Below are 23,007 nucleotides of genomic sequence, written 5' to 3' on the forward strand. Positions count from 1 at the left end.
TTCAACATGGGGGAAAATGCAGCGTGATGCTCATCTTCAAGTCTTCCTTTCATATTCTGGATGTGAGGACAAAGGAATTTCACTTACTGTTGGTTTCTTCTTTCTCTGAGCCTCTCCAAAGACACCACATTTCTCTAGAGAGTGGGTCCCAAATGCCTTATGTCTACGAAGCTCTTTACAAGCATTAATAGACAAATGGCTGGTTTATATAAAGCACACATGTATTACACTGACATAAGCAGCGAGGAGCCCACAGTTTACATTTTTTTGTCTTTCTTTTAAAAAGGAATGAGAAATCATATTCCAGATGATCCAACCTTTTAAGCTGGGGAGAGGAGGAGTAAAGAAGGAACCGAGATTTAAAAGAGATTTAAATTTGGACCCTTTGTGAGCTAAGTATAAATTGGCCTACAGTTCATGTTGATCTTTCAAAGGAAAAGCAGCTCTTAAATTTACTTTTACACCTTCAGCTCCTTGCTTCGCTGCCCTGAGCAGACTCTAAAACACTGAACTTACTTTTGAGTCCCTCATTTAAAAAGTCAACTGATACTGTCACTAATAACAATTAGTAAGACAGTAAGGCAGCTTTCGTCCAAAATCTCAAGAAGACAGGGCATAGCTGAGCTTTCAATGGCCATGTGTTCAGAATTCTTTATAAGTGAATTCATGTAGTATCCAAATGCATATTTCTCATATATATGTTCACATTTTACACAACCAAATGTCTTGAAAATACCAGTTCTTGAATTATTTAAACCATTTGGCATTTAGGGTGCTTTTTGGTGGAGTAATCATGGTGTTTAAATACCATTCTAACACAGTGTACAGTGTAGACTTTCACTACGCAGTGTACAGTATAGAAGGGACGTGGAGGGGTCATGAAGATCCGACAGCAGTGAATTCCTCCTCTGCTTCATACAGCTGTGTACCTTTGACACAGTTACACCACCATTTTGGACATCAGTTTGCTCATCTTTATAAAGAACAAATAATAGTAGCAACTTCATAGAATTATTGTGAAGATTAAGTTAGACAATGTATATAATGCCTAGTGTTTGGTACATATTAAGTAGCTAATAAAAGCCAACATATACTTATATATATATACATACATATATACACAATATATTCTTTTATATATACACACACACACACTTTATATCACTGAAAAGAAATCCGTATCCATATACATATATATCATACGTGTGTGTGTTGTTTATATATGTGTAAACAGTGGTTATTGTGGGATTATGGGAAATATTTATTTTCTCTATTTTCCAAGTTTTCTATGATGAGCTTATAGTATTTTTTATAATGTTCTAAAATCTTTTAAAAGATGTAACCAATACAAATGAATTATTAGGACAGTTACAGGAGGAGGAAATCACATGTATGTTTCCATGCCTTAAAAAAGAACAAAAAGTGAACAGGTAAATCTTAAAACATGGCTCCTAGCAAATAGCAGAAAGCTTGAGGGAGCAAAGGCTGGAAATGAGTTAAAGAAGCCACAAGTAAAAGAAGAAAGATCAGGGGACAGCCAAAGACAATGGGGGAAAACCAAGAGACCTTCAGTTTAATAACCATCCTCGGCAGATCTTCTCCAGGCCGCTGGCATATTAAAATCACAGCAGAATGAGCTTTTCTTGGAAACTGTACTAAAAAAGATTTAGAAAATGAAAAACTACAGCAGTTCAAGCTCTAAGGGAAAGCAGAAAATCAATAACGGATTAAAGTCCCATGCAATTTTTTCCAAGAGTGAGGTCACGTCAAACAGCTCACAACAACTAGGAACTTTTTCAGACTTAACGAGTCACGCAGTCTGCAGACAATGCAGGAGCCCCATTTCGAGGCGGTTCCGTTATCTTTAGGTGCTGGGGATGTGAACTTTTACTGAGAAATACATTTCTGTCTTGTTTCACCCCCGTGTCTCTGCCAGCAGCCTCTCTTGCTACACATTTCAGGCATTTTCTGGTCTCTTTTTCTCAAGTTCTGTCACTGCAATGAAAACATCTTGAGAACTCTAACTTTTGGTTAAAATGATTCTTATAATGTAGGCAAAAGAGAGCCAGAAGGGTTTGCCATTCTGTCCATGCCCCTCTGTGGGGTATTTATACCATTTACTAGTTTTACCAAAAATAGAAGTTACTGTGCCATTTATTGGAATGGTATCACTGCTTTTCTTCCTCCCTCCCTCTCTCCTTCCTTTCTGCTATGCAAGTACTCACTGAGTAGCTTTATCAACCACCTACTATGTGGCATCCACTGCCTTAAGCACTGTGAATATAGATATATAAGACAAGACCTGTGCTCTTTTACTTTCGTTATTTTTGTTTTAGCCCCAATTGAACTCTAAGATCCATGCAGACACCACCGTTTATTAGGTGTCTGTTATGTTTCTGGCACTTTCACAGAGCTCATTTTACTTAATTCCGTCATCCACCAAGAAGTGGGTATTATTACATTCCTATAACATAGATGATTGAATTTAGGCTCAGAGTGTTTAAATATCTGGCCCAGAAGCACTCAGCTCCTATGAGGAGGAGTCAGGAATTTATTCTGATTTTTCTGACTCCAAGCCCAGTCCTGTTTCCACTGTGCCTACATATTGACTATGAAGGACCATGTTCATACTTCTATGCTTTCGTTTTTGTACACTGCACTGCACATGTAGTATACACAATAAATACATGTATGGAATTAGGTCTGAATTGCATTACAATGGTCTGCATGATTCATCCTTTCATATGCTTGTATTTGGCAGCATTAGTTAGAATTTTCATATGCACATGCATTTTTCATATATACGAAACCGATAAATATTTTACCACTTATGCATCAAAAGCAAAGTGGATACCCGAGAGTTGACCCTCTCCTAGAGGAGACAGATCAACAGACATATAAATACCAATGAGGGCTTGTATATGTTCTGAAAACATGCCTACCTTGACTCAAGCTGGTTACAGAGGACATACAGGAAGGAAAAATCCCCAGTGCCCAAATGACGTCAAAATCACTCTCTTGAAATCATGACAGAAAGATCAAATTTTTTTTTAATCTTGAGAAATTAAAAAAATTTCCAAAATGTAAAGAGAATAACCTAACAAATTTCCATGTACCTGTCAACCAGAAATTAAAACTGTCAACATTTTATCATATCTGTTTCAAGATTTTTAATAAAATTTTTAAAAGCACTATGGAGGTAAAATCTCTTTTATCTTTCTTCCCCAATTCACCCCTCTCCCCGATTCCATTCTGGTGGGCACCATCAAAGGTCTGGTTTCCAATCCACTGTGTATACATTTACATAAACACATATGTTTTCATAAACAATTTATATTATTGTTTTATTTGTTTATTATAAAATATACATAATGGTGTCATACTGCTTGTACTATGTTACAAATTGTTTTTATTTAAGCATCACTATGTTTCTGAGCCCTACATTGAAATATAAAAATCTAGTCTATTCCTTTTAGTAGCTGTAGAGCATTTTGTTATATGGATAAAATAATTTCTTATGCCTCCTGCTACTTCTGTTGATGGACACTAAGATCGTTATAAAAAATATTGCAATAGAAGCGCTCGCAGAAGTTTCTAGACCTCGTACATGTGCTCAGGTTCTTCTAAGGTGTTTACCTAGAAGAGGAATGGCTGGGTGGGATACTAGGTGCATGTTTAATTTTCTCACACATTGACATATTTCTCTCTGAAATAGTTGTACTAATTTACACTCTCACTGGCAATGCATTTAAGTACCTGCTGCTCCATACTCTTTTCAATGCTGGCTATTGACAGATTTAAATCTTTGCGAATCTGCCAACTAAACCAGGGTATCTTCTTATTTCAGTTTGCATCTCCCCAATTTACCAGTGTAATCTAGCATGTTTTCAAGTTTATTGGCTGTTCAGGTTTCTTCTTTTGTGAAGTGCCCAGTCGTGCGCTTTGCTAACTCCTATTGGGTTATTTGTGGAGTTTTTTTCCTACTAATTTATAAGAGAAATTTATTCTGGATATGAATCATTTAAGTATTATTTGACAGTTGCAAATATCTTTTTCTTTAACCATTGTTAATTTCATTATCAATTTTTTTTCCTTTAGGAAGGGCATACAAGGTCAGTTCCAAATAGGGCTTTATTCGTTTTTAATCCAATGCAAGATGGCATAGATAGTCTGCAATTAGATGAACAGTATAAACAGCTTCTGTAGATCTAAGCAAAAACTTCCCTATAAAGACCTTCAGTTCTTCCTCAAATCTGGAGAGTAGCCCCCTCTTAGCATCTTGGGAATGAGATGGAGACAAACACATTCTATGGATAGGTGTGCAAAACAAGAGAAATGGACTTTGTTTTTACCAATCAGTAGCTGAGTAGGATCCACACTTCTCACAACAGCCTCAAAGTAAGTTGAAAGTAGTTTCTGTGAGTGAAATTTATCATTTAGTGACCATTGTTTAGGCATCTCAGATTTAAAAAGTTAACTTTGACTACATGGAGTCATTCTACTTCTTCCCCCTCTTACTAAGAGCAGGTTTCAGTTATGTAATTATGGTTAAAGAGGTCTGAAGAGTTTTTACTCTTATGCCTTCATCCTGATGGGATAATGGTTTGCAATGACTGGTTGAGAACCGTGAAAACACAAATATGAGGCAAAAAGCTTGGATAGCTGTATAAATATTTACAAACATACTAGAGTATAAACCCTGTGGAGGTGAGGGCCCATGTTTGTTATATCCATGATGGTTATGTCCTCAGCATTCGGCTCAGTTAAGAATCCTAGTTAGGTGGCATGTGCTGAGCATTCTTAATCCACTTCTATTTATTGAATCCCAATTCGGTGTTAGACACTTTGTATTCTATCTGCTTCTTGTAATCAAGGTGACCAAGATAGACAAAGTCCCTACCCTCACGAAACTTACTTTCTAGTGGCAGGGGAGTTAAGTAACAATGAAGAGAAATGATGCAGTGAAATGGGATAGAGAGCTGTGGGGTGGTGGGATGGGAGAATTTCTGTTGCAGAGTGTAGTTATCAACAACAGTTACTAGATAGAGACAGATTGAGGTATACAAAACCACAGCGTCAGTGCTCGAAACAATTACTTCCACTTCAGGAGGAAATCTCCATCTCTTTGTATTTTTATTTGGAGCAGTTTATATGAGTCTTGAAAAAAGTGAGGAAAGCCTTGATTTTAGATCAGAAGGAATTAATGAATCTGTAAAACATGCTCTCTTGTCTTTTGGGGAATGGTTTACACGCCCAGAGAACAGCTGGCTCCTAGGCTTTACGGTGAGTTTTGGCTGAACTGTTAACCGCCTAAGTGTTTTGTGTATTTCTGACCACCTCTCTCTCCTGCAGCCCATTCGACCAGGATAAGTCTTTAAGCCCCGTTGAATTTTCCATCCTGCAGCCAACTGCAAGCTATGGCTCACTGGATGATTTAACAAAAAATTGCTGAAAACACTTAAAGTGCAGCCCTGAGTTCGTGGGTAGAAACTGCGGTTTGCACAAACACAACATTCAGGCAATGAGGATTCTCTAGATATTGACTTAATGCAGACTTCTTTCTTGTTTCATTTCTTTTGAAAAATCGATTGCAAGTTCCTAACAGAACCTCACAGACGTTCAGTGTTCCCTGCCCCGTCTCCCTAGTGCCTGCCTAAAGACCATGCTCTTTTGGGGTTTTGTTTTGTTTTCTTAGCCAAGTACTTAAATCACGAATGTTTCATAAGTATCTTTTGATGGGTTTCATTGTTTTGTTTATTTTGCTGTGGTAAGTACAGACACCTTCAAATTCCCTTCTCTAACAGCTTTTTTTCGAAGTCGTCATCCGCCGCGGCTGACGCAGCCGGTCTGCAGATCTTGCAGCGGGCTTGATTTTTGCACAGGCTGTAATTTTGACACACGAAGCTGAAGGCCTCTTTGAGGAACCAATTTTCAAGCTAAGAGAACAAACGAAAGTGTTCTCTCCTCTTTGAAAAAATATTTATGCGCTTGGTGTGTTCGCCACTATTCATAGGGTTCTTACTAATGAATACAGAATGTGACATCGGTTTTTCACGTACGTGGGTTTTTGTCTTAAATTTCTGGGGGGTTATTTCTCTTCTCATGTTTTATTTTCCTGATTTATTCATCTTTAACGTACTACAGAAAGCCTCTTCTCGCCTAGCGATTGTTCTCTCTCTTTTTTAAGCTGTCTCAGGAATGGAAATCTTGACTTTTGAGGGTCCTTTGCGGTTTGTTCTCCCCCGTTACTCCCTTCTGTACACTCACAGCCGAAGCCGCCAGCGTCCGAGCTGAAAGAACCCGTGGCGGGCGAGGAGAGGAGGGTGTCATGTTGGCGACAGGCTCCTGCTGGCGGCCGGCGAGCCCGCCGGGGTTAACGGGGGCGCCGGGGTCAGAGCCCTCGAAGTTGGGGGCCGCGGGCGGAGCCGCGCCGGAGCCGCGGCGACCGCTCAACCAGAGCGTCCTGCGGTCCCGCTCCTTCCAGCGGGAAAGAACCGCCCGATCTGTCGCGATCCCACGGAGATGTTGCTCGTCCCAGTGCAGTCTCCCCCACCGGGCGCGTCGCGGGGCCGACGCAGGCGAAGCGGAGCTGGCGAGAGGAAAAGCCCAGGCCCGAGGCGGAGGAGGAATGAGGGGCCGGGAGCCGGGGGGGATTTCCTCCCGCGCTTCCCCCTCCAACGGGAGCGGAAAATGTGATTTGCTGTGCATTCCAGGCGCGGTTCCCTGGGGTGACCTCTCCCAGCCGGCCTGGGCGGGGGGAGCAGACAAAGAGGCGAGGCAGGCGGAGAGGGGACCCCGCGGGGAGGCAGGAGGGGTGCGGGGGGCGGGGGCACTACCGGGAAAGGGGGCGGATAGCAGGTCCAGCGGCGGCGGCGGCGCCTGGCCAATGGAGAGGCGCTGCCCGGGCGCCGCGCTCGGCTGCCGGCATTTAAACGGGAGACGGCGCGATGCCCCGCACTCGGTGCGCCCTCCGCGGACCGGGCGACCCAGTGTGCAGCGAGAGCGTCACGCTCTGTCCGGCTGACCCCGCGCCCAGCCCCGGCGGCTCGGGCCGCGGCCGCACAACCGCGCCACGCGTCGAGAGCGCAAGCCTAGAAGACCCGCCGGACTGACAGGTGAGCGCCCAGGCGCGGGTCAGGGCATGTGTGTGTTGGGGATTAGGGGGAGGCGCAGGGGTCTGCAAACGACTCCCTCTCCCCGCTCGGTGCAGACGCGCGGCAGCTCTCGGTGGGCGCCGGCCCAGGCCCCGCGGTTCCCTGGGATGAAGCTTGAAGAACCTTAGCGGGGTCCTTCCTGCCGAGGTCGTGGCTGTCGTGACCTCACCTTGCGCGATCTGCCGGGAAAGCCCGGGAAAGCGGCTGTTAAGAGCCAGAGCGATGGCCCCGCATCGCGTTTCCATCTCCCAGAGCCCGGCTAACTCGCTCCTGGTGCGCGTGGCAGCCGCGCCTGCCAGACGCGCACGCACCGCAAGGGCGCGGAGTCCAGCGGCAGGCGCGCGGGAGCAGAGCTATGGTGAGCCGGCACAGTAGGGAGCAGCGGGGACCTGCGGTTCCGCTGCAGATGGCGGGGCAAGTTGCACTGAGAGGCCCCCATGTATTTGAGGCGGGGCCCTGGGGCTGGGGACGTCTGAGGGCTCCCGTCCAAGTGCCGTGAGTGATCCTGCGGCGGGCTGGAAGATGCGGAGAATCGGCGATGGGTCCATTCGCCCATCCTCAAGGTGAGATGGACACTCGGGCAAGAGCGGAGCCGCTGGGTTCGGTTCGGCTGCGGCAGAAACGCTAGCGTCGTGTAATCGGACGGCTGAAGTGGGGCGCCCTGTCCCGGACGCCGAGTCCAGTGATCCCGCTGTGCTCACGCCGCGAACACCGCACACACCCACGTGCTGGCTGTGCACTCGTGGGCGCTCGGTTCCCTCTTCTAGGCATCTCTCCACCCCAGGCGCGCCTCGGCTGAATCGCGGACGTCCTGGCGCCGGGCAGAGACAACCTGCCGGGTCCCACTTCCGTGGGTGCCTCTTAATTTGTGTCCTAGAGGGCCCCGCCTTGCCTCGCTAGCGACGGACCACGCGGGACTGGCGGCGGGAGGCTGGTCCCCGGCTTGGACGCCCAGGTCCTCTCTGGTCCTCGCCCGCTGCCTTCTCACACCCACTGACCCCTCTGCAGCTCGCGGATCAAGGCCGGGGGTGTTGGGACGTGGGGGCTGTCACCTCGCCAGTCGGAGTTATTTGTAGACTTCAGGTTTGGGAGGAACAGATGCGCCACCACTCTGGCTTAGCTTAGCATCGTCTTTGGATCCTAGCTTCGCCTTGGGGGCGCCCCAGCCTGGCATTTGTTCGCTCTCGGCTCTGGTGATGGTCCCCGGGCGAGGTCGGGGGCAGACAGGAGGTGACCAAGTAGTAGTCAGTGAAGCCCTTCCTCCGCGCCCAGAGGGGCCTGAATGGGCTCCCAGGACGAACCTGGCTGCCGCCTCCTCCTCCCCTGCGACTCCGAATCCCGGCTCTTTTAGACAGAAATATAGCCTCAAAGTTAGGGGTTAAAAATCTCTTCTTAAATAGTACAAGGGCAGAGAGGCGACCATCGGTAGGTAATTGGATCTCCTGCTGGAAACAGCAGATTCGAGCGGTGTGCGCGTCTGTTTATGTTCCCCTTCGAGGTGGTGCCAGGACACGAGTTGATTAAAACAATCTATTGTGTTAAGTGGGTCACAAGGGATTTAAGCTGTCGCAGGGACCCCAGAGTAGCGGCTTCCTTCTGGCTGTACGCACAAGTTAAATAAATATTGGAGAAGAGGTTAAGATAACCCCGATCCCAGGGTGAGGGGTCTTCTTTCACCCCAGGGCTTTCCAGCCCCCCTTCCTTTGGTTCTTTCCTTCTTTTATTTGGGCGGGGGCAGGGGTGCATGGGGGACTTAAAGGGATAGACTTTTCAACGCAACGAGGGAAAGATCTTAAGAAAACTACAGATTCTCATCTCCTCCCTGGCATACCCAAGTCTACAACATAGGTGATTTGATTACTATCACTGGATAAATTGCACTCTCCAGGTGTTAGTATTAACCAATTATTTAAGAATTCTTTGGAACTGTAGTTACTCTGTGTGTGTGTGTGTGTGTGTGTGTGTGTGTGTTTAACCCGAGGGCATTGTAGGAATTAAAGTCTTTGTAAACTTTGTAATTTCACAGGTTTCCTATTTTCTTAAAAGTTCAGTTTGAGTGAAATGTTTTGGTAACCCACAATCCGTAGGAAATCCAAGTTGGCTAACAGTCTTTATATGAGTGGTTATACGGGGAAGAATAGAAAGGTATTCTATCCCCGTATCTCTGAATGAGAGCTGCCTGCCTTGTCTTCTAAACCAAAGCCCTCAGTCTTAATGTTTAAGTACTAAAAGCGAAATAATGACAAGAAATTTTATGCCACAGACCCCTCTCCCAAGAAAGGCTTGTCAACAGCAAAGCTGTGGAGCGTGTCCTAGAACAGAGAATAAAGGACAGCCAGGAAAACCTAAACCTTTTACATGGGGGTGGGGTGGGGGGAAGTGGTGGGATGACTGGAGCATCCAGCTGAAAGGCACAGATCAGGCAAGTGTTACCAGCTTATGACTTACATCTGCAAGGAATTTTCTTTAGTTTTAACATATGCTCTTAGAAATGCAAAGTGCAACAGTAATTCCTGGGACAAGAGAAGTTTTTTTTCTTCAACACCTGAACATACAAAATAGATAGTTACTTGAGTTACAATATTCCTCAAACTTGATCGCATTAGAAACAAGTCCATGTGTCACTTGGTAAACGCTGTGCTGAGTGTCCATAGAATAGTGGTTAAGGACGTGTGTTTGGGGGCCAGGCAGAACTGAGCTCAAACCCTGGCTCTCCCACTTAGGAGCTGTGTGACCTTGGAGAGATTCCTAACTTTTCTGAGTCTGGATTCCCTGACAGGTAAAAGGAAGACAATATCATCTACCTCATATTTTGTTGTGAAAAATAGATTATAAAATTCGGTTGGAATTTAGCATAATTCCCGGCATGGTGAGGTTCAAAAACATAGGTAACTCTTATTATGAGTAGTGGTATTGGGAGAGGCCATGACATTATATGGCGCCAGGATATATGACAAGGTGGTTCTGAAATTAAAGCCCAAATCCCACTCACACAGGGACGAACACACGTTTCACTACAGTACAGAACCTCTAACTTGGCTGTCTCTCAGTAGTGCTGCTCAGTGAACACTTAATATTTATTGCTTTCTAACTTGTTTCTTGTTGACCACGAGAAATGGATACAATCTTTAACTTCACCAAAAAAATCTTCTGATGAGCATAGAGCTCCTGGGGTACTTAACTACCAGCTCGTCTGCTCCCTGCCTACGCCTTGTTGGGCCCCACCTGATTTAGCCTGAATGGTCTTCAGAATAGGGAGGTGGTAGTTAGTGTACTTGCAACACATAGAGGGTAAGCCTTTATCTTAGCTTCCTGGTGCACCTTGTCTGGAAAAAAAATTAACCCTTTATATTCTTAAGAAATTCTCTACTTAATTTCTGAAAGTTGACTATCTTTTTAAAAATTAAAGAGCAAATTAAAAATAACCTTTGCTCTTCTTGAAGATTTAGTCCTGAGGAAAAGGAATAGATTATAAACCTGGCCTGCACTTAGAGCCCTGGCTGGCACTTCCTTTATTTTTTTATGCTGGGAGAATCATTTGACGTTGTACCTGTTGAATGTCTTTCCAGAACTTAATTCATCAGGAGGAACTGATCAGACGTTCAGGCACAGACATCTGGCTTGCTGACCATTGTCCCTTCAGTGTAATTCCCACTCAATACTCCATTTAACTGATTATAAGCAGGTTGGTTAGCTAAAATGAGAAACAGGGCAAGAAGAGTGCTGGAAGGAGCTGGCCTAAACTTTCCCAAAGACATCGAGAACATTGGAAACAATTCACACATAGTGTTTTTATTTCTGATTCCTCACAATCAGATGATTGTGTTGTTAGAGCTTGTGAAGATTGGAGTAAACCACCATGACGCATAGGACAGAGGTGGCTAATAAGCCTTCTCTTCCATGCAGATGTTTGCTCTTGATAGCTCAGGGAAACCTGAAGGAGAGCATCAGGTAGAGAAGACCAGCTCTGAGAGTATCTGTCCTCTGGGACAAGTGGATTGGAGGGGAGGGCAATGGGAGAGGAAAAGAAAGGTGGGGGTGGTGTGGGTCTTGCTGGTGGAGAACAGTAGCAGAGAAAGCTCACTGTGAAAATAGGATCACATTACTTGCAGAAGCAGAAATACAGTAAGGGGAAGTTGAGGCAGGGTTTGAAAAGAAGAATATTGTCTGCAAAGGAGAATAACGGGGGGTCTTTGGATGTTGTCATGCACTCTGGGACCATGGGCTTCAGCTTTAATTTAATGATGTGAGTGGGTCATTTCGTGAATGCAATGTTTGCAGCTGCTGGTTGGACATGGGTGGTAATTCATAGGAACCTAAATCTGGATTAAGCATGTAGATTGGTTTTGATAATGGGGCACTCTTCTAGCTGTTGATGTGGAAAAGAATCGTCCTCCATGAATTTACATCTTAATTTCCTCCATGCCTATGATATTTACAAAGTGTGAATTATTTGGTGGCAATACAATTGGGATTTCCAGAGCCAAACAGTCCTGTTTCCTTCACTGAGTAATCAAGACGAGTTTGGTGTGGGGGAGAGGTTATTTCGATTGACCACATGACTTGACAGAGCCCTGCTTCTAATATTAATTATAGTTCTCGTGCCCCTTACTCTTACTCACGTGGAATAAGCAGAGTCCTTCAGAGACTGCTCTTCTCTAGGAAGCTCAGGTCTCTATTGATGGAGAGTCCTGAAGCTGCTTTTTACTTCTTTCCAAATAACTAATTAATTGTAAGGTTTAAGAACTCGAAAGCCCTGCAATAAGTGCTGAAGGTCTTTAAAGCATAGGGTTTTTAAAAATGAAAAACTGTTTCATAGTATTTTCTACACCTAGTAAATCTTATTTTGAGAAACATTTACTTGAAAAAAAACCAAGAAAACAGCTTGCCACTCTCTACCCCTTTGGCTTATGGGGTACACACGTTCCCATGGGAACAGGAAGTCTGTCCAAATTAAAACTGAAAACCACAGTTGACTAATTTTGAATGTACTGCTTTATTGTTGGTTTCTGCCATAATGAATACAATGGCTTCAGTTAGAAAATAAACCCCACAGCATTCTGCATGGGAGCAGGTAGAAAGTAGTGGATATTTGGAGGTTTCCTAGAAAAAGGAAGACAAGTCTTAAGAAGCTCCCTAGGTTAGAAGGAGTTTGCTACACTGAGGGTCAGAAATCAAAAGGATTGATGTTGGCTCTGCTGCTCCTTGACACGTGTGGAGGCATTTTAGAATGCAAGGAACAGACACTGTAAACCAATGTGGTCTCTAACAATCATTCATTTGACAAATGGGCCCTGAGGATAAGGTTATAAATAAGCCCTCATGACTCTCAGCCTGGGTATTGATTTAATGACAGATGTGAAAATGCCAGAAAGGAAAAGTTGAATATATAGAAGGTGGGTCTGGAGACAGAAAATTGCATTTTGGGGACAGATGGTTGTGGGACGGGATGGCCTCACGATGTGAACCTGTGTCATATACAGTCAACATACATCCCCAGTCAGTCTCAGATTGGCCTCTGTGATATTGGGCTCTGAGGGCCTTGCTCTGCGAGGCTGAGTTGTCCTGGAGCCATTTTTAGGAGGGATGGGGAAGAACGTGGGTGTGGGCCCAGGGCTGTCTTATGTGCTCCTCTTTGAAATGGGCAGAGAGACTGAATGTTAGTTTAGATACTGGCCCCAAGTTGAATAAATAGCAAAAATTTGTGAAGCTTCTCAAATTCACAATATTTTTGCCCTGGAGACTGACCTATCGTGGCTCAGGTTATCCTGGTCTCTGGAGAAATCAGCACTGCTTTGTAACTGGACTTTTCTCATGAGTGATTTTTTTTTTTAAGACAAAACAAGGAAATTGATTTTTTTGTTGTTGAGGCAAAAAAGGCTCTGTTTAAAGAACAGGGATGTTGTAACATAAACTGACAAAAGCCAGGGAGTCTACAGACAGAGCAGGGGCTGAATGTCACATTGTCAGCTCCAAACTTGAACTTGTCCAAGAGTATTAGGTTAGTGTTGGAAAGATGGTGCCATTTAAGGATATTTTAAATTTAATATTTAATGATCTTAATTTGACATTATCCTTAGGGTTGCCTGGTTTTGACTTACACAGACTGTCCTTTAGAGAATGTAGATTCCGCACTGCCCTTGTCTTTGAAAGGTAATTGCTCTAGTTACTGATACCAGCTTCGACAGTTCCTTGGGGGGCCATGATAAGGTCACTATTAAATTGCGCTTAGTGGTAATCATGGGTAACACTGGTGTACAGAAGAAAGCAGGGGAATCAATGGGTGCTTCACAGCTGTATCCTCAGGTTCAGATCCGTGGCGGGTGCGGGAGACAGGGGAGGCCTCAGGATTCAGGTCAGATTTGGTGTGATGGCCTGAGGAGGGAGGCTATGAATTTGAAACTGTACTCATTGAAAAGAAAATCCTTCCACATTTTAGTAACTCCCACTGTGCCCCGTGGCTGCAAGCGCTACAGGTCTTGCTACTCAAAGCTTGTTAGAAAGGCAGACCTGCTAAATCAAAGTCCGCATTTGAACAATAGCCCCAGGTGATTGTCTGCACATTCAGGTGTGAGAAACCCCGTCCCAGGAGAATCTTTATAGGCTGATGCTTCTCTCTTGCACTCTCCTTTTTAAAACGATGCTTTTTCCTAGATGTGGAGAAAAGGGAACTCTCATACACTGCTAGTGGGAGTGCAAACTGGTGCAACCACCATGGAAAACAGTATGGAGAATTCCTCAAAAAATTAAGAATAGAAATACCATATGATCCAGCTATTCCACTGCTGGGTATTTATCCAAAGAACAGGAAAATATGAATGTATAAAGATACATGCACCCCTATGTTCATTGCACCATTATTCACAATACCTAAGACTTGGAAGCAACTTAAGTGCCCAGGAAGGGATGAATGGATAAAGAAGATGTGGTGTGTATATATATATATATATATATATATATATATATATATATACACACATATGGTGATGGATTGTAATTAGTCTTTGGGTGGTGAACATGATATAATCTACACAGAAATTGAAATATAATGATGTACACCTGAAATTTTTATAATGTTGTAAACCCATGTTATCACAATAAAAAAAAAAAGGGAATAAAATTTAAAAATACAGAAATAAAAATATGGTTCTCCTCCTCCTCCTTTTCCCCCTTCTCTGTCTGCCCTGCCTTCCCTGAACACCCTGCCTCTAGAATAGTCCTCCTTTCTCTGATTTACATTCCTCACTCCATTCATTTTTTGGTTTCTCCATCCTTGCTTTCCTGTTTTGCTTTTTTTGGTCAGTTTTCCCTCTGCCTCTTCCCCTTATTTAAATATTTTTTTTGTCATTGTTCATGGGCCATTGCCCTTTCTGACCCACATCTAACTCTAGACCCATCCACAATAACTCTCTGTTGTTAATTTGTTCAACATATCTATGGCACTTACTAATGTAAATATTTGCACATACCTGTTCTCTTGTGCCCGTTTTCTACCTTCTAAGTTTTGTCACATGCACACATTTATGTGAATGACATATTTTATCATTTAAAAGTAGAAAAATGGGGGCTGGCCTGTTGGCATAGTGGTTAAGTTCGTGTACTCCACTTCGGTACCCGGGGTTGTAGGTTTGCATCCTGGGAGCAGACCTAGCACCACTTGTCAAGCCACCCTGTGGCAGCATCCCACATAAAGTAGAGGAAGACTGGCACAGATGTTAGCTCAGCACCAATCTGCCTCGTACACACACAAAAAAAGTAGAAAAATGTCTATCATGGTATAACAAATATCTGTGCCCAATTTAAAAATGAGAATAAGTGAAGGGTCCAGGAGTCTTTGGTGTAATGTGATCTTTCTGGTAAAGTAATTCGTCCTGTCTGCAGTACTGCCATACATTTGGGTAGTTCTCAACTGCTTTCACTTCTACATGAAATTTGATCTGAACAACCCATCTGGGGAGGCGGGGTATTTGTCTCTTTGCTCAAATGAAGTTATTTGTTGAGAAGTAAAGTAATGCTTCTTTCTGTCAGATAGCAAGTTGTTACCCCAGGACTTCAACTAGAAACTCAGTCTTGACTTCTCATCCAGCGCTCTTCCTGGGAAGTGTTCTCTCTCTGTCACATGCTTTCTGGTCGCCCCCCCCCCCCGGTCTCCTCCCAAGGCCTGATAGGCAGTCAGCATCTTGTAAGCATCCAGCCAACTGAATGAGGCACAGCTCAAGAAGCGCTCAGGCTAGTTGGGGAGAAAAGACTGGGAGCGTTTGCTGGCGGATGAGTCCTCTGGGCAGTGAGGCTGATTCATCTTGCTACAAAACCACATAGAAAATAAGCTTCCCCAAAGAAGAGCAAAGGTAATCTGGCCTTCATACAGAGGGAACCTACTCAATATTGTCATGTACAAGAATGAATATAGTTAGGTGACCATAATACAAAGTCAAATGTAGTTGGTGTCAGAAGCAGGAAGAAATTCCTGTGGGAGTCCATGTGATGAAGAGGTAGGCCCTGGCTGAGTTCACATCTTGGCTTATTCACTGTGCGACTCTGGACAAGCTACTTCATGGCTTGATGGCCCAGAGGATAATGGGAATAACAGTACCTAACTTATAGAGATATTGTGAGAAGTAAATGAAAGATTTTACATAAAGTATTTAACAAGTGCCTGATAAAGTGTTAGTTGCTATTATTAATGTTTTGATTAATTTTCCATCTTTTGTGTCTCCCCTCTCTGTGCTTCCCTCCTTTAGCATGAGCCGCACCGCCTACGCTGTGGGAGCCCTGCTTCTCCTCCTGGGGACCCTGTTGCCCGCTGCTGAAGGGAAAAAGAAGGGGTCCCAAGGTGCCATCCCCCCACCAGACAAGGCCCAGCACAATGACTCCGAGCAGACTCAGTCTCCCCAGCAGCCTGGCTCCAGGAACCGGGGGCGGGGCCAAGGGCCGGGCACTGCCATGCCGGGGGAGGAGGTGCTGGAGTCCAGCCAGGAGGCCCTGCATGTGACCGAACGCAAATACCTGAAGCGAGACTGGTGCAAAACCCAGCCCCTTAAGCAGACCATCCACGAGGAGGGCTGCAATAGCCGCACCATCATCAACCGCTTCTGCTACGGCCAATGCAACTCCTTCTACATCCCCAGGCACATCCGGAAGGAGGAAGGCTCCTTTCAGTCCTGCTCCTTCTGCAAGCCCAAGAAATTCACCACCATGATGGTCACCCTCAACTGCCCAGAACTACAGCCACCCACCAAGAAGAGGAGGGTCACTCGCGTGAAGCAGTGTCGCTGCATATCCATCGATTTGGATTAAGCCGGGCACACCCAGCCTGGCCTAGGGATGCAGCCCCGGGCAGGCGCAGAGCCAGATCCCAAACGACCTGATTCTTATTGGCTTAAACCTAGAGGCAAGGAGAACCATCAGCAGCCTCCTGACAGAAGCCTGCTAGTGCGTAGTTTGTGTGCATGATTGTGCATGGGTGCCGTGGGTGTTTGCAGACACCAGAGGAAACTCAGTGTCTGCTGCAGGGCACTTCCTGTTATGTAAATGTATCTGCTTCCACAGGGGATGGCACGTTCAAAGGGGCAGGGCTGTGTTCTGGTTCTTCCTTTGTCTTCCGTGTGCCCTACTGGGGACCAGAATCTCCCTGCAGAATGAATGTTAATGGAAGAGGCTACTCTGAGGGCAAGAGACCTGTTTTAGTGCTGCATTAGACTTGGAAAAGGTATTTCAGCCTGTGCTTGCTTCCTCCCTTCCTCCTCCCTTCCACGGTCCATCCTTCTTAGGAGCTCGATGACTATTTTAGCCTCGTCTCCTATCTGCCAAGGGTTCTGAATTAACTCAGTTGACCATAGATGTAAATGTTTCCCATTTGGGGAAGAGCCACCAGACTCTGGGGAGGCTGGTGTGGACAAGGGCAGAAAGGATAGAGAAGTGAGAGAAGGGAGGGACTGGGGATGAGGACCAGTTGGGCTCAGCAAAATTTCAGTAGGGAGATGTGCAGAGTCTTGAAAGGCCAACCCCAACACAGAGACCCAAGCTTTAGCAAGTGTTTTCCTGGTATTTAACAGAACTCAAGTGAACAGAGGAGAAAGGAGATTGCCAAAAATCATTAACTTTGGCTGTCACTATGATCTGCTGAAACTAGTCCTAACCCAATGCCAACCTTCAAAATGCATATGGACCACTCCTATTTTCAGAACCAAGTAAGTGAGCTAAACCAGAACAGCCCCTCCTGCTTTGTCCCTCGGGTGGACAGTAGATATAATTCAGAAACCCTCTACCCAGGGATAGGAAAAAACAAAACCTATAGGCAGAAGGACCTAATATCTTTCCTTTTGCTGGTTGTAGTCACCTCATTCCCAGATCATTATTTCTGTGTAATGTTTCTGAGAGCCACAACCCCGTGTTATAAAGATTCTGCGTCTGCTGAGCGTACCTGACAGTGAACACCAGTCTAAAGGAGAGAGTTTAGGGCCTGCTCCATTTTAGCTAGAAGCATATTTTGGGTCTTTTCATTTTAGCCTTTGATAGGAGTTTGAGCTGGAGAGCAGAGGAGAGTAAGGAAATAAAGGAGATTGCCTCTGGCTGAGGAGTGGTTTGATATCTGGGAGGAGCTGTAAGGGATATGGCTTCCCCTTCCTCCTTTGCCCTCTGAGGGTCTACTGGGAAACTCCAGTTAGGAAATCAGAGCATTTAGTGCATTTAGCTGCCTGTCTCCTGCTGGTGGGAATCATGTAACATGGTAACAATTCAGAACCTACTGGTAAGATGCTCTCCTCTCTTTAAACTTGGGCTACTCCCAATGCCTATTTAGGATTTATCTAATAACCAACGTGCAAGGTGGGTAAACCATAATGCATTTTAGATTTGGCTAACCTATTCTCTTCAAGCCTGAAGTTTTATGTGTTACACCCCTCTCCTTGCCCCTGCCAAACACTCTTTATGCTTCCTATCAGCCTCCCTAGCCAAGTCATATGTAACATGGGCGACAAACACCGTAGACTTGCATTTCAGTTGCCCATCATGACTCCAATGTTGAAAGAACCATTGCAACAGAAGAGGCTGCTTTTATTTTATTTTTATTTTGGTCTAGTGCTCTCTCAACTTACAACTAAACAGGAACCATACTTTGAGGCAGAAGTTATCTTGAACACCCAAAATTTTGGGTCTAATTTTAAAACTTTGAAACTCACTACTGATACTTCTACACCAGGCGAATTTGTGCGAACACATAGTCTGTGCATTTCGTATACACTGTATGCCCCTGCCCTAAATCTTTCTATCATCCACATCCTCCAACAATAGAGCACAGAATGGATTTACTTAAGCACGCAAATGCTAAGCCAGAGTTTTGAGGGTGGGGGAGAGGAAAAGGAAGGGGAAGGAGCTGAAAATGTAAAACCACACTAGAGAGGAAAAATGACATTCGGAATAGCAGACACTGAATTTCTCTTGCTGTTTTAACTCTGCCACAGGCATGCAGTTTTGTTAAAAAGAGATGACTTAAGTTGGCAGCGGTAATCTTCTTTTAGTAGCTTGTACCACAGTCTTGCATGTAAGTCAGATTTGGCTTAAGTAAAGAGAATTTCCTCAAAATTAACTTCACTGGGATAATCAGCAGCATAACTGGCTTAAGAGCACGGCACTAGCCAAAGAGGGGAACGTGTGCTTTTCTTACTGTGCCTATAATAAGACGAGCACAAGTACGGAGTGTCTTCCAACATTTATTGAAAGTGCCATATCTGTTACATATTGTATTGGAGTCGCCGATGATGTAATGATATGTTTTCTTCATTACTATAGTAGATTTTTTTTTATGGCCAGATATTTGTGATCTCGATCTTTCCTATTAAAATAATGCCAAACACCAAATATGAATTTTATCATGTACATTTTGTGCTTGGCCTTAAAAGAGAAAAACACACATCCTGCAAGTCTATAAGTTGTTTTTTGTGATTGTAGTTCTTCAAAGTTAAAAATGTAAGCGAAAAATCTGGGGAAAAGGATAATTTCCACTGTGTGGAATGTGAATAGTTAAACAAAAAGTTATGGTTATTTAATGTAATTATTAATTCAAATCCTTTGGTCACTGTGATTTCAAGCGTTTTTTTTTTTTTTTCTCCTTTGTTTGACTTCCTCTGAGTTGAGTGCAGAAGAGGCTGGCACATCGTCTGTTGTTGGAGGCTTTCTATGGAGGGAGACAATAAAATCTTAACATAGCTGAACATGTGTTACATAGTCAAGACCTGAGCTTTTATTTTTTTAATTGAATGTTCCTTAAAGGTTAACATTTCTGAGGCAATATTAAGAAAGATTTTAAATATTATTTTGGAAGACTTAATGACATGTGTATACAAACAAATAGCAGAGAATAGTGAATAGTTCACGAGTCCTTTTAAGGAGAAAATCTAAAATGAAAAATGTATGTACAGAACATTTATAAATGACCAGTTAATGCTTAAGAGTGAAAGTAGTTCTATTGATTTGTCATTCTCAAGATATTTAATATCAACTGCATTATGTATTATGTCTGCTTTAATCATTTAAAAACAACAGAGGATTATATAGACTCTAATTGTAAGGTACTTTGCTGTGTATAAGGATGAGAGGGGATTTGCTAATCTCATTAAATTTCATTTGGTTTAAAGCAGTTTGAGGAATCTGTAGCTAGAATTTAATTTCACCCCAATAATGTTCTATATAACCTTTCCCAAAGAGCAACCAATAAATTGAAACTCCTCTCCATATGTGTGTGTGGGCGTGTTTTTAACTGGTACTGTTCACAGGGTAGTGGTGGGGCAGGGGCGTGGGAAGGGAGGTAGAAAAGAGATGATTAGACCTCTTGTCATCTCAAAGAGAGTTAATGTGTTTCTTCCACCTCGACCTTTCAGATTCCACTTGATTTCGGTAGGACACCTCAGGCCGTGGTAGTTAAAGGCTGGGAGAAACTGGTGTGCAACAGAAAGTATCAACCTCTTCCCCAGAGCTGAAAGAAGAGCTGGAAAGGGTTATGAGAAGCCTTCATATAGCGGAAGAGTGGTCATACAGAAATGATAATAGCTTTATTTTACAGTGTTTAAGGGAAGAACGAGAGAAAGATTTTGGGCTCAGTTGAGGGAAGAGCTTTCTAATGATGAGGGTGATTCAGCAATGCAATAAGCTGCTTTTGAGATGGTGAATTCCTTTGTCCTTGGAAATATGAAAACATGGTAGGTATCATTTGATAAGGATTGCGGTAAAGTGAGTTAATCGCCTTGTGTATGCAATTGAACTAGTGGATTTCTGAAGTCCCTTCCTACTCAGACATACGATACAGGATGTCTACTAGATATTAGAGCTCTGACAATGATAATGAAAATCCCAGCAACTATGCTTGCAGTGCTTATGCCAGACACTGCGCTAACAATTTCATTTGGATTATTTCCCACTTAATCTTCAAAGTAGCTCAATGACATGTCTACCATTATTATCACTGCCAGGAGGTGGTGAACTCATATGGTCTTACTGCAGCACCTGTATCCTTAAGCACTATGCAAAATTGTGAGATTTTCAACTTATATCAGTTTGTTCTTTTAAGGACAGAACATAGCACTGTAAAAACAGATCCAACTCTTGATTACTCACCTCCAATGATTAAGACCACCCTGAGCTTGTAGTTGGCATCACCAGGAGCAATAGCTCTGAAGCATTCAAATCCTCTTTGCCAATTCTCTTTGTTATGGCATCTGTGGACTTGGAGGGGAAAGATGACAGCAAATACCAAGGAGACAGTGTCCTCAGAAAAGCCACACCTACACCCGGGAGGTAACATCTGAACAGGATAGTGGGACTGGATACAGAAAGGCATTCTAGATTTAAAAAAAAGTATGTGGCAGGACATCAGCAAAAATGTTAGAGTTGGTACCACCAAGGCGGGGTCCTCTACTTGCCACAAGACATGCCAATAGTCAGGAGGCAAGGTCGTAGGAGAGAAAGGACTTTATTACAGCTTGTTAGCAAGAGGGAAGATGACCACCTCATGTCCAAAAGAATTATCTCACAGAACAAAGACTACAGGCCAGTTATATATGGGGCTATTCTCCAGGTGGAGGAGACAGCTGGTCTCTGGGTGGGGGCAGACATCTGGTCCCAGCTCCTGACAGTCCTTTGTTTTACTGGATACGTATCAGAGAATGGAGCAACACCCTATACCCTGATCTTTCGGTTGTCCTTGATGATGGCTATCAGCATAGGCTCTCTGCCCCAGGGTGATCACATTCCTAAGGAACTCAAAAGAACATAGTTATCTTTTTTTTTTTTGAGGAAGATTAGCCCTGAGCTAAGTGCTGCCAATCCTCCTCTTTTTGCTGAGGAAGGCTGGCCCTGAGCTAACATCCATGCCCATCTTCCTCTACTTTATATGTGGGATGCCTACCACAGCATGGCGTGCCAAGTGGTGCCAATCTGCACCCGAGATCTGAACCGGTGAACCCCAAGCTGCTGAAGCAGAACGTGCCCACTTAACCACTGCGCCACCGGGCTGGCCCCCAGAGCTATCGTCTTAAAGCAGCTGGGAGGAGCCACAAAATCTACAGAGCATGCCTGAGCTAATTAGAGGTCATCTAAAGTTATAATATGGTTTCCTTTCTACAATATGGCTTCCCTTATGTCAACTTTGTGTTGAGCTGGTATCAATTGCCCCCTGTCAGTTAGACCCCCAGCATAATCATATGCTGGTGTAGGGAATAGGGCCGTCATGTCCAATCTGACTACTTCCTGCTGAATCAGGGCAGTGTGAGGGGACCCTGGCATAGAAGAGAGTTACCCACTTCTTAAAATGGGCCAGGGAATTTCTAAGAGGGAGTTGTCGTGCTGTCAACTTGAAAGCTTTGGCGGATAAGGGGGATATACATTTTATTCCCAATTTAACGACTAAGCAGAATAGTAGACCTATTAATACTAAGGTGAGGCCCCCTTTTATTACACCCACAAGGATAGATCCGATCCCAGCTGATATCCAAGAGAAAAGGTTAGTAAACCAGTCACCTAAATCTGATAAGAAAGGGGTATGATGGTTTACAGTTGTTGTTTCCAGGTGGCTTGTTCCCTTATTTTTGCAGCAGATGTGCTCCCAAAGTTAGGCCTATATCGTGTGAACAGCTAACTGGGTATTTAATAAGAAGTATTTCTAGAAATACAAAAAGAAAAACAAGGTTAATGGTGGGAGCAAGTTATAAACCAATTTTGGAGCCCAGATAGCAGACAGTCAAAAAGATCTCGAGGTGTTAGTCGAAGCATCTTTTGCAGTTTGAAGTGTCACTGATGATGTCATCGGATGTTCAGGTACCTTTCTGAGGGGCTTCCACAGCAGCAGACATGAATCTCTCTTAAGTTTCTATCAAGTCCTCCAGCTTTAGATTGCAAACCTTCAGGGAAAAGGGCAGGTTCGGTTCTCAATGATTCAAAGTGAAAATGATGGAAAAAGTTGAAAACCTTAGTTTGAACACTTGCAGCCAGATATTTCAGGAGACTAGAAGAATTCATGATCCAGTCCAGTTAACAGATGTAACAGAAACTTCAAAGATAATTAACAGAACTAGAATCTAATATCCATGAATGTGTACTATCGCTTCTACTGAAACATAACTTTTCTCTCTAAAAACACCCTCATTTTTTATAAGAGATAGCCAAATTAAGATGAACTGGTTTGCCAAATGTCTAGTTTCAATACAACTTAGTCCAATTATTTACATAAGTACAGCAAGAATAGCCATTGATCATATAGGCTCTTTTAAATCTGCTTTGCTGGAACTTTTTATAAGGAATCTCTGATTGAACTTTGAAGCCCTCTCAAGGCCACAAAAGCCAAGCCAAGGACTTGCCATCA

General features: G+C 43.8%; 1 protein-coding gene across 3 annotated transcripts; it reads left to right on the top strand.

Moving 5' to 3' along the window:
* The first annotated feature begins 5,899 nt into the window (after positions 1-5,899).
* On the top strand, positions 5,900-19,886 carry GREM1 (gremlin 1, DAN family BMP antagonist). 3 transcript variants are annotated; one of them, XM_070272490.1, is made up of 2 exons: positions 5,900-6,055; positions 15,896-19,886. In XM_070272490.1, the coding sequence occupies exon 2, from the start codon at positions 15,897-15,899 to the stop codon at positions 16,449-16,451; it is 555 nt and encodes a 184-aa protein (XP_070128591.1). In that variant the 5' UTR covers positions 5,900-6,055; position 15,896; the 3' UTR covers positions 16,452-19,886. The 3 variants fall into 3 exon arrangements, with proteins under 3 accessions (XP_070128591.1, XP_001503709.2, XP_070128581.1); XM_001503659.7 differs by lacking the exon at positions 5,900-6,055 and adding an exon at positions 6,809-7,115; XM_070272480.1 differs by lacking the exon at positions 5,900-6,055 and adding an exon at positions 7,293-7,717.
* Positions 19,887-23,007: the final 3,121 nt, after the last annotated feature.

Source organism: Equus caballus, chromosome 1, assembly GCF_041296265.1.
Source record: "Equus caballus isolate H_3958 breed thoroughbred chromosome 1, TB-T2T, whole genome shotgun sequence".
Classification (NCBI taxonomy): Eukaryota; Metazoa; Chordata; class Mammalia; order Perissodactyla; family Equidae; genus Equus; species Equus caballus.

Excerpts from the sequence above, each read along its gene's own strand:
- GREM1 (XM_070272480.1), top strand. The coding sequence starts at position 7,677 with ATGCGGAGAATCGGCGATGGGTCCATTCGCCCATCCTCAAG. Across the intron at positions 7,718-15,895 it reads TCCATTCGCCCATCCTCAAG|CATGAGCCGCACCGCCTACG; the intron begins GTGAGATGGACA and ends TCCCTCCTTTAG.